We start from the raw sequence: 15,138 nt of genomic DNA, 5'->3' as shown, positions 1-15,138 counted from the left end.
TTAAGTGATAAGTGAGGTTTCCACATCATAATGGAAATAAAAATCCATGATCATTTATTGGTAGCCACTGATAAATAATATCAGCTAGGGTTCTTAATCCAAATAAATAAAGACCTAGAATATTAAAAAGCTGTGTATGTTAGCTGGACATATTTTAGTCATCTTGCTTTTCAACTTCCTTGAGAAGCACATTTTCAGTGAATTTCTGAGAAACTTATTTGCACTGGTGATTTAGCTCTAGGACAAATGAGAGAGAATCAGATTTTTTTAAATTCAAGGGTTTATACTATGCCAAACAAAAAAGAAGGACTGTTATCTCTACCTCATTTGAACTCAGCCTGAATAGGAAGAGGGCACATTAGGCCTGGTATTGAACAGACTTTGCAGAAGACCTTGCTGTTTTGTGCTTTGTTTTCCTAGAGCAGGTCCAGAGGCAAGAAGGATAGTTTTCCTGATGGTTGCTCCATGTCCCCTCCCACACTTGGAACATTTCCGAGGGGTGGGGGGGGAAAGGAGAAAAAGCAGGTGCAGCCATTCTGAACCAGATATAGAAATATGACAAGTAAATCATGGAAATGAAAATAATGGCCAACATTCTTTGAGAGGTTTCTGTGTGTTGGACAGTGAGTTAGGCAATTGACCTGCTTTATCTGGATTCTCACAGCCTCCTAGCCATGGGCCGTGGTTAAAATGCAGGTTTAGAAACCAGGCTGACTAGCTTTCCAGTCTGAATCTACTTACTATGGTGTGATCTTGGACCTTAACCTTAGCTGTGTTTCACTTTTTTGTGTGTGCTCAGCCGTGTCTGACTCTTTGCAAACCTATGGACTGTAGCCCACCAGGCTCCTGTGTCCATTGAATTTTCCAGCCAAGAATACCGGAGTGGGTTGTAACTTCCTCCTTCACGGGATCCTCTCCCCACCCAGGGATCAAACCCACGTATCCTGCATTGGCAGGCAGATACTTTACCACTGAGCCACCTGGGAAGTACTTCACATGGAAATAAAAGGAAGGGAATTAAAATGTTTCCATTGTATTATCTTTAGAAAGATTGGATGGATGCACTTTGCACTAACTTTCCTGCATTATCTGGACATGTGAAAGAAATAAGCATTTTTATTTTGCTTTTTAGGAAACATTAACTATGAAGGAATTCACTTTGAGTCTTAGCCTAACATAGGTGGTCTAAAACCTTCATGATTTACTAATAAACCTTTATTATTTACTAATAAATAAGATGAGACATTGTATAGAATAGTTGAAATAGAAAACAACTTCCATAGTAAACACCAGGTTTTCCCCCTTTTCCTCCTCTTTTCTGTTTACTAATGTGAGACCCCACCCCCTGGAAAAATGTCTGGTTAGTAGAGACTCAGTAAATATTCATGGAACTTAAAAAAAAAAAATTATGTCATATTTTTGTAAGGATCGAAGAGCTAATTCAGGACAGGCTCAGTATTTAGCACAAAGTGAGTAACCATCCCTTGGAATCCATGGGAAACTGGTTCCAGGACCAACACAGATACCAAACTCCACAGATGTGCAAGTACCTCACATAACATGGCATAATATTTACACAGCCTCCAGTATATGTTAAATCATCTTTAGATTACTCATAATACCTGATACATTGTTAATGGCATGTAAATAGTGGCTGGGCACTCAGCAAGTTCAAGTTTTGCTTTTTGAAACTTTCTGGAATTAAAAAAAAAAAAAAAAATCTCTCGATCCTTGGTTGGTTGAATCCATGGGTTCAGAGCCCGCAGGTACAGAGGACTGACTGTACTCAGAAATGTTAGGTTTTATTATCATTGCTGGGGGCTTCCCCGGTGGCTTCCTGGTAAAGAATCTGCCGGCAATGCAGGAGCTACAGGAGACACAGGTTGGATCCCTGGGTTGGGAAGATCCTTTGGAGAAGGAAATGGCAACCCACTCCAGTGTTCTTGCCTGGAGAATCCCGTGGACAGAGGAGCCTGGCGGGCTGCAGTCCATGGGGTTGCAAAGAGTCGGACTCAACTGAGTGACTCAGCACGCATGTCCATTATCACTGCTATCACGACTGTTCTTATTCTTCCTCTACAGAGGGAACAATTTAGTGAGTCCAAATGACTTGGCCAAGGTCACACAGCTAGTGGGTGGCAGAGTCAGAATTGAACTGTGTGTCTGCCTGTCCAGCACAATTTTACCGCATACAGCACAGCATACCCTGATCACAGCATGAGCAGGCTGGTTAAGGAGGGGAGAGAGCCTGGGCTTCAGAGTTAAGCGTGCTTGGTTTGAATCCCACCACTTCTGCATATTCTGTGAGCCACTGCATTCACTTTTCTCATTTGCAAAATTAGCATGATATTCCATTTGCAGCGTTGTGAGGAAGATTATAGATAGGTGTATATTTTTCATTGGTATATAACAGGTACTGGATAACTGTTGCTCTTATAGGTGATCACAATATAATTAGTATAATTGCAGTCACAGTGTATAATGCTTTAATATCAAAAATATTTTTTTAAGAATATATACTGATGCTGGGAAAGACTGAGGGCAAGAGGAGAAGGGAGCAACAGGATGAGACAGTTGGATGGCATCATCAACTCAATGGACATGAATTTGAACAAACTCAGGGAGATAGTGAAGGACAGTGAAACCTGGCGTGCTGCAGTCCATGGGGTCACAGAGTCAGACACAACTGAGCGACTGAACAACTTCTGTTATATGAACAAAATATGCTCTATACTTACAGTAGAATATTATTCGACCTTAAAAAGAAAGAAAATTCTTTTTTAATTGAAGTATATTTGGTTTACAATGTTATGCCAGTCTCTGAAGTATATCAAAGTGACTGAATTATACACATACATGTTCTTTTTTAATATTCTTTTCCATTACAGTTTATCATAGTATAGTTTCCTGTGCTATACATTAGGACCTTGTTTACCCATTCTAAATGTAATAGTTTGCATCTACCAACTCCAAACTCCCAGTCCATCCATCTCCTCCACTCCTTCTTGGCAACTGCAAGTCTATTGTCTATGAGTCTATTTCTGTTTTGTAGAAACGTTCATTTGTGACATATTTTAGATACCACATATAAGTGATATCATATGGTATTTGTCTTTCTCTTTCTGACATACTTCACTTAGTATGATAATTTCTAGCTGCATTCATGTTGCTGCAAATGGCATTATTTCATTTTTTATGGCTTAGTGCTCCATTATATATATGTACCACATTTTCTGTATCCATTCATCTGTCAGGGGACATTTAGCTTGTTTCCGTATTTTGGCTATTGTGAGCAGTGCTGCTATGAACATAGGGGTGTGTGTATCTTTTTGATTTACAGTTCTGTCCAGGTATAATCACAGGAGTGGGATTGCTGGATCAAATGGAAATTCTAGTTTTAGTTTTCTGAGGCACCTCCATACTGTTTTCCATAGTGGCTGTACCAGCTCACATTTCCACCAACAGCATATGAAGAGTTTCCTTTTCTCCACACCTTCTTCAGCATCTGTTATTTGTAGACTTTTTAATGATGGTCATTGTGACTGGTGTGAGGTGACAGTCATTGTAGCTTTGATTTGCATTTCTCTAATAATTAGCAAAGTTGAGCAATTTTTCCATATGCCTACTGGCCATCTGTATGTCTTCTTTGGAGAAATGTCTATTAAGGTCTTCTGCCCATTTTCTGATAGGGTTTTTTTTTTTTTTTTTTTTTGAGTTGTATGAGCTGATCATATATTTGGAGCTGATTGTATACTAAGCCCTCGTCTGTCTCATTTTTTGCAAATATTTTCTCCCATTCTGTAGGTTATTGTTCAAATTTTCTTAATGGTTTTCCTTTGCTATGCTAAAGCTTATAGGTTTGATTAACTCTCATTTATCTTTTGGGTTTTTTTTTTCTGTTGCCTTGGGAGACTACCCTAAGAAAACATTGGTATGATTTGTCAGAGAATGTTTTGCCTTTGTTCTCTTTTGGAGTTTTAGATTGTCTTGTCTTATATTTAAGTCTTTAGGCCATCTTGAGTTTATTTTAGGGCATGGTGTGAGGGTATGTTACTTCATTGATTTTCATGCAACTGTTGAACTTTCCCAGCACTACTTGCTGAAGAGAGTGACTTTTTCCCATTTGATATTCTTGCCTAAAAAAAGGAAATTCTGACATCTACTTTAACATAGATGAACTTGAAGACATTATGCTAAGTGAAATAAACCATTCATTAAAAAAGTTCAGTGAGTCTGCTTAAATGAGGGACCTACAGTAGCCAAATTCATAGGACAAAAAGTAGAATGGTGGTTGCCATAGGCTGGGGGAGGAGGAAATGTGGAGTTATTGTTTAACGGATGTGGGTTTCCCTTTGAGAAGATGACAAAATTCTGGAGAAGGATGGTTGTGATGGTTATTCAACAATCTGAATGCACTTAATGTTGCTGAGCTACACCCTTGAAAAAAATGGTTAACATGGTGAATTTTATCTTATCTATATTTACTACCATGATGGGGGAAAAGGAATATATTTTTGTATAAGAAGAAAATATTATTATTGAAATAAGAAATGAGTCTTAATATTATCCCCTGCTTCTTCAGTAATATTTTTGATGTTTTATATTGAGTTTCACCGAGAAGTCACTTTAGTCTTTATATTTTATAAGAGGGAGAAAGTGTGTGTGACTGTTTTTATCCACAACATAGGTTTCTATTTGAATTGGCAGGTGAGTGTTAATCAATGTGGGTATCATTCTAATGATACTGTCAGAGGAGAAATAATATTGTTGTGACACCAAGAAAACATTATGTACATTACTTTGAAATAACATTTTTGTCAGGAAATTTGATGCAGCACACATATGGAACATGATAGAAAGAAGCCAAGCTAAAGTGCATTAGTTATGTGTGTTGTACATGATGTACAGTCCAAGTTCCCGTGAGATACAAGGATATAGTAACTCTGAAGGTCATTCCATCACCAGTATAACATTTGGAACAGTTATGCTGTTTATACTTCAGGTTCTCATTTTTATAAGCTTTCCTTTCTATGTGATTTTTTAAACTCCTGTAGAACTTTTCTTTCTTTCTTTCTTTCTTTTTGAAGAGGAGACGTTCCCTTTTGTTTAAATTGTCTTGTACTCCAAATCCAAACCATTTTGTACTTTGAAACATGACTTGCTTCTGACACTGAAACTCTTTTTCTTTCTTTTTGAAGTTACTATAATAAACGTTAAATTTTGAGAAAAAATTTAGTATACTCATAAGGTCTTTTATGTGTCTGTTCTATTTGCATCTGTTTCAGTCTCATTACCCTCATACTTATTGAGGTTCTCTTTTATCTCTTGCATTAGTTCTGCCTTGATAAAATACCAGCTCTTTTTGCTCACCTTAGGTTGCCTTTCTTGACTTATATCAGACCCTTTTGGGCAGGAGGAGCTGTAGGCCTCTGGTCTTTGCTCTAAACTCCTCCAAGGCCTTGTTTTCTCTCTAGACACAATAGTGAGTATTTTTGCCAATCTCTTCTCTCTCCAGAGAACTCCTAGCCTCACAGTACTGATACTGCTAAACTTTCTAGCAGTATCCTATTACTTGTTGAGTGCTTTTGCTGGGAGTTTGGAGAGAGTGAGTCTCTACAAGAAGTCTCTCTCATTTCGTCTCCTGCTCCACTGAGATGTTTGGGTACTCTTACTAAAGTAATGTTTTCAGAGAGATTACAAGGGTGACTATTTGCCAAATTCTCCTGTGCTTGAAAGTAGTGGCTTTTTAATATAAATAATATATAACAAGGGGGCAAAAATCAAAATCTTTTTCTCCTCAGAATTCTTTATACCTGATTCCAGTGAATTCTAGCATCCAGTGTTACACATATGAAATTTAATTCAAGTCCTACCCTCACCTGAATTTTTTTCTCTCAGGAATCTTATAAGAGTTTCTCTTTATACTTTGAATTTTAAAATTTCTCTATGTTTAGGTGTGCTCCATTTTACAATGTGTAAAACATAAAAGGCAATTACATATTTCAGAACTAGAAAGAGAAGACAGTTTTATCAGTTTCATTGGTTGCTGTTCTAACATAACATTAACATTCCATCTGATTTATCTTTCCCTGTTTCTTTCTATCCTATTCCTTTTTGCGCTTCATTCTCCCCTTTGGGACCATCTGCCCTCTGAGTGGGTCTCTCTGGTGGCTCAGCCTCTGTGCATGCTTGCTAAGTCACTTTATCAAGTCCAACTCTTTGCGACCCCATGGACTATAGCCCGCCAGGCTCCTCCATCCATGGGATTCTCCAGGCAATATTGGAGTGGGTTTCCATGCCCTCCTCCAGGGCATCTTCCTGACCCAGGGATCCAACCCGCATCTCTTATGTCTCCTGCATTGACAGGCAAGTTCTGTAACAGTAGCGCCACTTGGGAAGCCCCCAGCCTTCTGGGCAAGGTACCTCTTTTAGAATTACTTTTACTGAGGCCCTTTTGGTGGTAAACTAAGATGTTCTTTTTCTAAAATGTGCTTATTTTACTGTCATTTTTGAGAAGGTTTTGCTAGGCAGGTCAACAGTTATTTCAGTTATTTTTCTCTCAGCTCTCTAAAGGCTTTACTATGTCACGGCCTGTGGCAATGCTGATGTAAAGGCAGCTACGAGTCTAATTGTTATCCCTTTGTTGGTAATGTGTCTTTACAGAGTATTTTTATTATTTTAATAATTGGCCTCGAAATTTTGACATGTATTCTTAATTGAAAAATATCTAAATTACGTCAATGCCTTTACATTTTCTGCAACACTACAAAGATGTTTAAAAGTTTAAAATACTTATAAAATTGCCCTCTCCTCTGGTGTCTCCTACCCCCTCTCAGCCACCTACCCATTTCAGTCATGCATGTATCTAGGGTGCACAGTTTTTAGCAGAGGAACCAACCAGTGGAAAGTTTTAAGGTGAGAGTGTGCATGCCCTGTTCAAGGACCAGGAAGGAGTCAGATAAATGCATTATTCTTTGTCCCCTTTCAAGTCTTTGCTTAATTTGAAAACTTCCCTGCCATCTTATTTAAAATTTCATACCTTTTGAGTACTTCCCTTATGACTGTATTTTCCTCCATACCACTTACTACCTTTTGTATACTAAATAACTTATATTCTTCTTCCTCCACTAAAATTTATCTCCATGAGAGAAGGGATTTTTAAAACATATTTTTAAAATTACTGTATCCTCAACTGCTGGAACACTTTCAGGCTTAGAATAGGCCCTTAATCATTTGTTAAACATTCATTGAATCCAGGCCCCAAACCCACACGAGAGCCAATTACTATTCTGGAATTATTAGGGAACATTCCTTCCTGCCCCCGCGTTTTTTCTATCATTGCTCAGAGCCATGGAAAAGACCATTTTTACTGCCATCTCTCCCACTGGAGCATTATTTGTATTGAACTGGTTCACCTCTCCTGGGGTATGTTTCCTTTCTGTGCCAGGCTTTATGTTCTTTGTCTAATCAGGCTCCCCCCACTGCCCAGAGACCTAGCCCAGATCCCATCTGTACCACGTCCTGTCTCCTCATTGTGAACACAGAGTTTCCATCTTCCCAGGACACTAGTGTCCGTAGATGTCTCCAAGGTAATTGGTTGTTGCAGCCTCCAAACTTAATTCCCTGGTCTGACCTTACAGTTTACTCCAGACCTCAGAGGACTTCTTAACCATTTTTGAAGGCTTATTCATTCATTTAAATAGTTTTAAGTGTTTTATCTGTTGTCTTGTAAACTCTCTGAGTCTCTACCAGCAGGTTGGGATTCATTTTTCACAATTTGTAGAATATACCTGAAGTGGTGTGCCGTTCCTCTGTAGCCGTTCATTTCTTCTCTTTGCTGTTGTCATTGCCATAACCTTCAAAGTCACTGCCACAGCGGTAACTGCCGCTGGGGCCATTGTGTGGTTCTTCTGGGAAACCATTAAAGTGAATTCAAGACAATAATTCATCAGATCACAGGGACTATCCGGTTTATTGCTGATGTCTCTCGAATAGAAAATTTCTGCCCAATTCTGTACTTGTCGTCTAAGGGTGGTTTTTATGGCCTACACTGGAAACCAAGACATTGAACAAAGATGAAAAACTGTATTGACAGAAAGCATCTAACTGACAATCTCATGTCTATTTCATTATCAAAACTCAAGCTACTGTGGTGCAGGCAATCTTGGACAAGTAGCTCAGGAAGATTCAGTGATGAACACGGAAAATTGGAAGGAATTTTACAACATGTAGTTCAATGTTCTTGAAAGGGCAGTCTAAACAGAGATGGATCTCTCAAAGGTCAGATTATTTAGGGATTCTGGTTTCCTATCACCTCTGTAACAAATCACCACAAATTTAGTAGTTTAAACTAACGCAAATGTATTGTCTCAGCTTCTGTAGGTTAGAAGTCCAGGGTTTCTGCTTACTAGTTTCACAGCTGAAAGCAAGGTGTCAATAGAACAATGCTCCTTTCTGGAGGTTTGAGAGGGAAAGCCATTCCTCGCTCTTCAGGTTATTGGTACCTATTTCCTGGCAGCCTGTTCTCAGCTTCCAAAGGCCACTCACGTTCCTTGGCCCTTAGACCCTCTTCCTCTCTTCAAAAATCAGCAATGGTGAGTTAAGTCCCTCACAGTCTTCACCTATCCTCTGCTCTCTTCTTCTTTGAATGGTGAATGTGATTAGATTGGGTCCACCAAGATAATCCAGGATAACTTCCCCATCTCAAAGTCTGTAACCTTAGTCACATCAGCAAAGCCTCCTTTGCCAGTGAGGTAACATACTCACAAGTTTCGAGGACTAGAATGTGGACATCCTTGAAAGACCATTTTCTGCCTATTACAGTGAGCAAGAATCCAGATTATAGAGACCAGGAGAAAGTATATCAATAATTAAAAGGTAAGTCAGGACCACTAATGTCCAGAGATACTTTCCAAAGCCCAGAAATCTCTCCATTCAGAAGTGCAGCAGGATATTAGCAGAGAACCATGAGTCAGACTCAGGGATGAGGCCCAAGAAGGTGGGATCTGGCATTAATAGATTTTCCCTAGCCTGATGGCCACTGGCAGTCTCTCAGACACCATTAACATTTGTCCAGGCTGGTATGCTTTCCCTCTCTGGAATGGCAGAGTACTCCTTGGAAGAAGAAGCCCTGAGGCACCACTCTCATCTCCTACTAAAACTATTTCCTGGGCTTTCCTTTAAGAATGGCAGTGGTTGGCATTTTCAATCAGTTTGGGGACTTTCAGGCTATTTAAATTATAGGCCACCAGAAGAAAATCTTTTTCTAGGTGTTTTCTTCCATCTGTTCTTGTAGATTGGCTAGTTGTGGTCTGAGTTCATATCTAATTTGTAAGCTTTTGTTGAAAGTGACAAGGAAGAATCAAAACATGCTAACATTTTGATTTTCTACCAATTCTCTAATTATATGTCTTGGTATGCAGAAATATAGATTTACCAAATACTTTGCCACTGGATTTTAATGATAACCAACTCTCCAGACTACAAATGTCCTCCTGACAAGCCTTCCTCCCCTGCTAGGCCAGTTTCACACTGTAGGTTGCATTATTTGTAGCACTCAAATTTCTAGATACCAAAATATCCATCTCATAGGAATAAACTTTCTAAAAAGGACAGGAAAAAAATGTGACCTAACACATGGAAACTTAAGTGTCTCATACAGGAAGTCTAGGAGTAAAGAGATACTTCACATCGTTCCACATACTGCTGTCCATGGTGTATAGATTTAATCTTTGTGACTAGTACTTCACATCCCATCATGGCTGCCACCGCTCCAGGACTCACATTCACCTTCCAGGCAATGAAAAGAAGGTAAGAATCATAATGGGTAGAGGATGGAATAAGCAGACTCCCAGCCAAATTTGTTTTTAAAAACTCCTGAAACCCCTCTCAGAGATTTCTGCTTAACATCTTATTTGCCATAAAAGAGACATAGTTTGAAAAAAGAATCTAAAATCTAACATTTTTATCTATTCAGAGTTCAATTTATTTTTAAAAAATGGGAGAATAAAATATTGCTCAGGCAAATAAATGGCAGTGTCTGATGATCATACTGTTATTGTAAAGAATAAAGATATATGTATGCACATGTATATATGTGTGTGTATACATATATATATGCACACATATAATATGCTTACCAAAAAAAATCTATTATAACTTCTGTTGTACATTTATATGTACATGAAAATGTTTTGAGAAGGTTACACACTAATTTAGAATACAGCTAAAAATACAGGGAAAGCTATATTATAGCTAATAAACAGGAATTGCCTCTAATAATAATAGCAAACATTTACTGAGTATCTACTATTCTTAAAGACACTGTTGTATTTAACAAACATTAACTCATTTCATCTTCACAATCACTTAACTTACAGAGGAGGAGACTGGTGCATAGAGAGTTAAATAACTTGTTCAAGGTCACAGATCTAATGTTAGAGGTGGAATTTGAACCCAGGAAGTCTGGCACAAAGCCTAGGCACTTAACCTCAAAAATATCATTTTATAGCTTGAAAAAACTAATTACCTCTCCTTCAAATTACCGCGATAACAGAAGCAGCAATGGCAACAGCAATAGCAAAGCAGAAAGAGCACACACAAGGAAAAGCAAAACACGGGCTATCTATCAGTGAAGACTGTCATCAGCCTGAGCCACGCCCCGCACAAGCCACCTCTGGGGGCTTTGTCATCCCTCAAAAAGATGAGAGTTCTTCCCATGCATACAGCTAGCCCAGGAAAGCTACCCAGGATCCAAACATCAGCTCTAGCCTCAATTTTCTCCATGAGCCATGCCCCTATTTCTCCTTCTCTCCCATCTGAACATAGCTGTCCACCCACTTCAAGTCATACATTTTTCTTGACAAGTTGATAACTATAAAATAATGAGATCATTATTTGCCCTAGGTGGTGGAAAAGGTCAAGAGTAGAGAAAAAGGAAGACTATTATTCCCGTGTCTGGAAATAACTAACATTTATGTGGTTTTAAAGACCCTATGGAACTTCCATATACCGTTGCTCATTTAATTCTGTCTTCGTGAGATTACGGTGATGGTTTTTGTTCCTAGTTTACAGATGAAGAAACTGAGGCCCTGTAAGGTTAACTATTCTTTTTATCCACCAAGTTATCTCTGTGAAGAGTGGCAAAGCTGATCTTAAGTCTGATTATCCTTTCCCCAAACTGATGCAAAATCCTTTTACATAAACTTCCTTGGCCAAGAATTTCCACATATGTTACTCATGAAATTTGTGGCTAGAATAGTGAAAATTCATCATCACTGCTGGAAAAATAAAACTTGAGGGTGAAAGAAAGAGGTTGGACTTGAGGATCAGTTACATGTTACTGTTTTCATACATGGTAGCAGTATTCTTGTTAAACAAAATAAATGGGGGTTTTTTGGTTGTTTTTTGGGTTGGTTTTGTTTTTTTTTTTTTTTTTTTTTGCTTTTGGCCATTTTTAAAGTCTATTGAACTTTCTACAATATTGCTTCTATTGTTTTATGTTTTGGTCTTTTATCACAAAACATGCAGGATCCCAACACCCTGAGCAGGGATTGAACCCATACCCCCTGTGCTGGAAGGCAAAAAGTCCTAACTACTGGACTGCCACTTAAGTTTCAAGACTATCTAAATGTTCTTTTAGCTTCCATTTCCCTTTAGTTTTGGCACAGTCTTTTAGTTTATGCTAGCTCCTGGAAAATAGTCATTTTGGAAGTTTTATTTTTCCTTCTTTCCTAAATATTCAGCTCCTCTGTGGCTTTATCTAGAAATAAAAGATTATTATAGCTGACTGCTGACTTGGTAATCTATGTTGGTTGTATTCATGTCTTACAAATAGTTTTATATAAAAACACAGTATATGTAAAAACATTGTATAACTAAAAAATAAAAGTTTTAAACGTCAGGAAGGACCTTATAACAACAAAGCTTGTGCTCACAGTGTATCATGAAGAGTTTGTTGGTTTAAGAAATGCAGATGTAGAACATGTTTAGAGACTGGATAGGAAAATGATGTAAGTCTTTGTTCCCACAATAAACTTGAGTCAAAAGAGCAAACAAAGATAGCTCACAAGATCACACCACTCTGAATTCTTTAAGAAGGTTTTTATATCTGAATGGAGAAGTTTCTGAAGTTAAATATCTTGATTAACACTATTTCCACCACTGTGACCTCCTAACTTCGTTCTGAACAAGATACTGTGCAGGATTAGAACATATAATTTTTAATTAACAAATCTAGGATTGTACATTTAAAGTGCAGCAACTGGAGAAATTGGTAAAGTTAATTAAATTCATGTAGTAATTGAGATCCAGAATTGAGAACTAAAAAGAACCTGAGAATGTATTTTTGGAATATTTCTTGGCCAAAAATCAGAAAAGACTCCCTTCTCCTTGCTAGTCCCCCAAAACTGACAGATTATTTGAACCCCCATTATTCCCCTTTGCCCTTTGACTCTCAATCCCCCAGCTTTTAAAAGGAGCCGTCAAAAGGAGGCTCATAAAGGTCACAAGGTCAGGTTATAAATACAACCTGCTCACTGCATATCTCCTCTTCTCCTGACCTGCCCTCCTCTTTTATATCCAAAATAGTTCACAATACTGACATCTCACTATAACTTTTCCTTCGAATCTGGGGTGCTGAAAGACAAACTTTTTATACATTCCAATAAGAGTACTATAAATTATCAAGCATCCCAAAATTCTCAAAATTTGGTTCAAGATATGAAAGCTCCTTCCATTATTCTCTCCTTCAATAGCTGATGTAGATTATTTCTCTAGCACAGAATGGCCCAAGCTTTGTAAAACCTGTGCTCTTAGATGGTATTTGTCAAATCCTTCTTTCCTGATGATGGAAGAATAGTTTCCAGGCAAATGACCCAGAAACATATTCACCTTCAAGGCAGGATTGTCCAAAGACCAAACTAGTACACCTTTCAAACTAATGATGAAATTACCTTCACAGCATCATTCCAGCCTCTGCCTGGACTCCTGAAATTACTGAGCAAGAGAGAGAGGAGTGTCCAATTCTTCTTGTGTCTCTTCACATTTTTGGGGCAGTCTCTTTACATTGAATCATTAGCTCTGCTATAATATTTCTTCAGTTGTCTTGGCTCTTTCTTGAGTCAGCCAAGAGAAGATCCTGCAACTCTACAGGCCATAGCCCACTAGGCTCCTCTGTCCATGGGATTCTCCAGGCAAAGAACACTGGAGTGGGTTGCCATGTCCTCCTCCAGGGAATCTTCCCCACCCAGGGATCAAACCTGCATCTCTTTAAGTTTCCTGCATTGGGAGGCAGGTTCTTTACCACTAATGCCACCTGAGAAGCCCTAAGATGTCTTACTTATCAGTTACTAGAATCATATTTGTTTTAAAGGAAATAAAATTACTTCTGCAACTACAGAGACTATGATGAAAATTAAGTTTGTAATAACTTCAATTCTGAAATAGAATTCATTTACAGACACACATACAGGCTGCCCCACTATCTATCACTGCTGTGATTTCATCTGTGACCTAGTTTGTGGCTTCCAAAATTTTACATCACTGTGGGAAACTCATCCTTGAAGATACTTAACTTGCTCACATTATACCTTCTATAAAACCCTGGCTACATGTGAGGTTTCCCACTTATTTCAACATCTCCTGAGCACTGTGATTTTTTTATCAAATATTTCCATTTGGCAGTTTGAAAATTTTGCAATAGAAAGATATGCATACTATTGAAGATGAGCCATAAGAAATCTTGGTTGAAATTTATTTAACCTACCACTGCCTCACTCCTCGTGGATTCTGATTGTGAACTGAAAGACAAATCTCAATCCCATGTAATTGTTTTCTATATTATGGAGATTTGCATACCACCTACTGAGAATGAGGGACAATTATTTTTAATAGATACAAAATTAGAAAGCGTTCCACTTACAAATTAAAAAACTTCCCTTGATTTAAAAGCAAATGTGTCCAGAAGTTCTGTACTATGATTTCATACATTTTTACCTCTAGCTGAAGATCAGGTTTATAACCTAATACAATGGCAATGGGATATTTTAAAGACAATACATGTCAAGTATTTTTTAACTGACTTGTTAGGAATATTCATTCTCAAACCCCACTCCTGCTTACAGTTTCACAGCATTCCAGCCTGAAGGAGAACGTCCACACATCACTTCCCAAGAACACAGGTGAAGACACCTAAGCCTTCTTCCTTGCTAACAATAATTCTGCAGTGATGGATGTTTGTAACAAAGGAGAAGAAATCCTAACAGAATGTCTCAGGTATATTAATACACATTTTCATTTAACAGAAAAGATGACACCACAGGCTGGGTGTTCCACGGCTGAAACCCTAACTCAGGAGGATGAGCATCAGATTCAGAGAATGATGGCAAAGCGTGTGAAAATCATCAAGGAGCTGATACAGACGGAAAAGGACTATCTCAATGACCTAGAGCTGTGCGTTCAAGAAGTGGTTCAGCCCTTGAGAAATAAACAGGTAAACGCAACTTTGAGGGTCCCTCCAGCCCCATCCTAAATAGGATCACCAGAACTGGGAAATCACAGAACCCAGGTGTATCCGAGGATCCTTATCCTTTACCGCGGCAATGGCAGGAGCAATGGGCCCTTCCCCTGAAGCCCTGGGTTCAAGACAGTAGAAATCATCACCAGACTCAGACTTCTGTCAGTGCAGGGACACCCAGCATCAGGGAAACTGTATTCTAGGAAATGGAGAAATGGAAATTCACAGTTTTTGCCGCTTTGAAATTTCCATGTGCTCATTCTTGAAATCCCATGGAACTGCCAACAAACTCTGAGTGGTTGAGTTTTTAAACAGTTTAAGAACAAAGCACTTAATTGGATCTAAAGATGGTCAAGTTTTCAGAAGAGAAAACTATGTGGGTTTTTCCTCCCTCACGTTGAGAGCTCAATTGAACTATGCCTATTAGCTAAGTAAAATGAAGCATAGAAATGAACCTGAATATAAGGTAACAATTTTCTCTTAGGTAGAACTGGCCTAAGACAAAACTAGAGGTGTTTATAAGTTAATGTTTCTCCTCCTCTTTAATCAAGGTCTTTTCAGGGAATTAGAATAAAGGTACAAGAAAGTTTTTTTACATATATGTAAAATCACTAGGGTGGTAA

At 38.3% G+C, this 15,138-nt stretch overlaps 1 protein-coding gene across 1 annotated transcript in view; it reads left to right on the top strand.

Annotated features, from left to right (window-relative positions):
• Positions 1–15,138, top strand: part of ARHGEF38 (Rho guanine nucleotide exchange factor 38) — a 147,074-nt gene that overhangs the window by 29,557 nt on the left and 102,379 nt on the right. Inside the window, exon 2 of the mRNA XM_043870902.1 lies at positions 14,304–14,491. Coding sequence (XP_043726837.1) covers positions 14,304–14,491 — 188 coding nt within the window. The remainder of the gene's footprint in view (positions 1–14,303; positions 14,492–15,138) is intronic.

Source organism: Cervus elaphus, chromosome 17, assembly GCF_910594005.1.
Source record: "Cervus elaphus chromosome 17, mCerEla1.1, whole genome shotgun sequence".
NCBI classification, from domain to species: Eukaryota; Metazoa; Chordata; class Mammalia; order Artiodactyla; family Cervidae; genus Cervus; species Cervus elaphus.
Note: the sequence above shows the minus strand (reverse complement) of the source record. Positions and strands in the feature narration are given on the sequence as shown.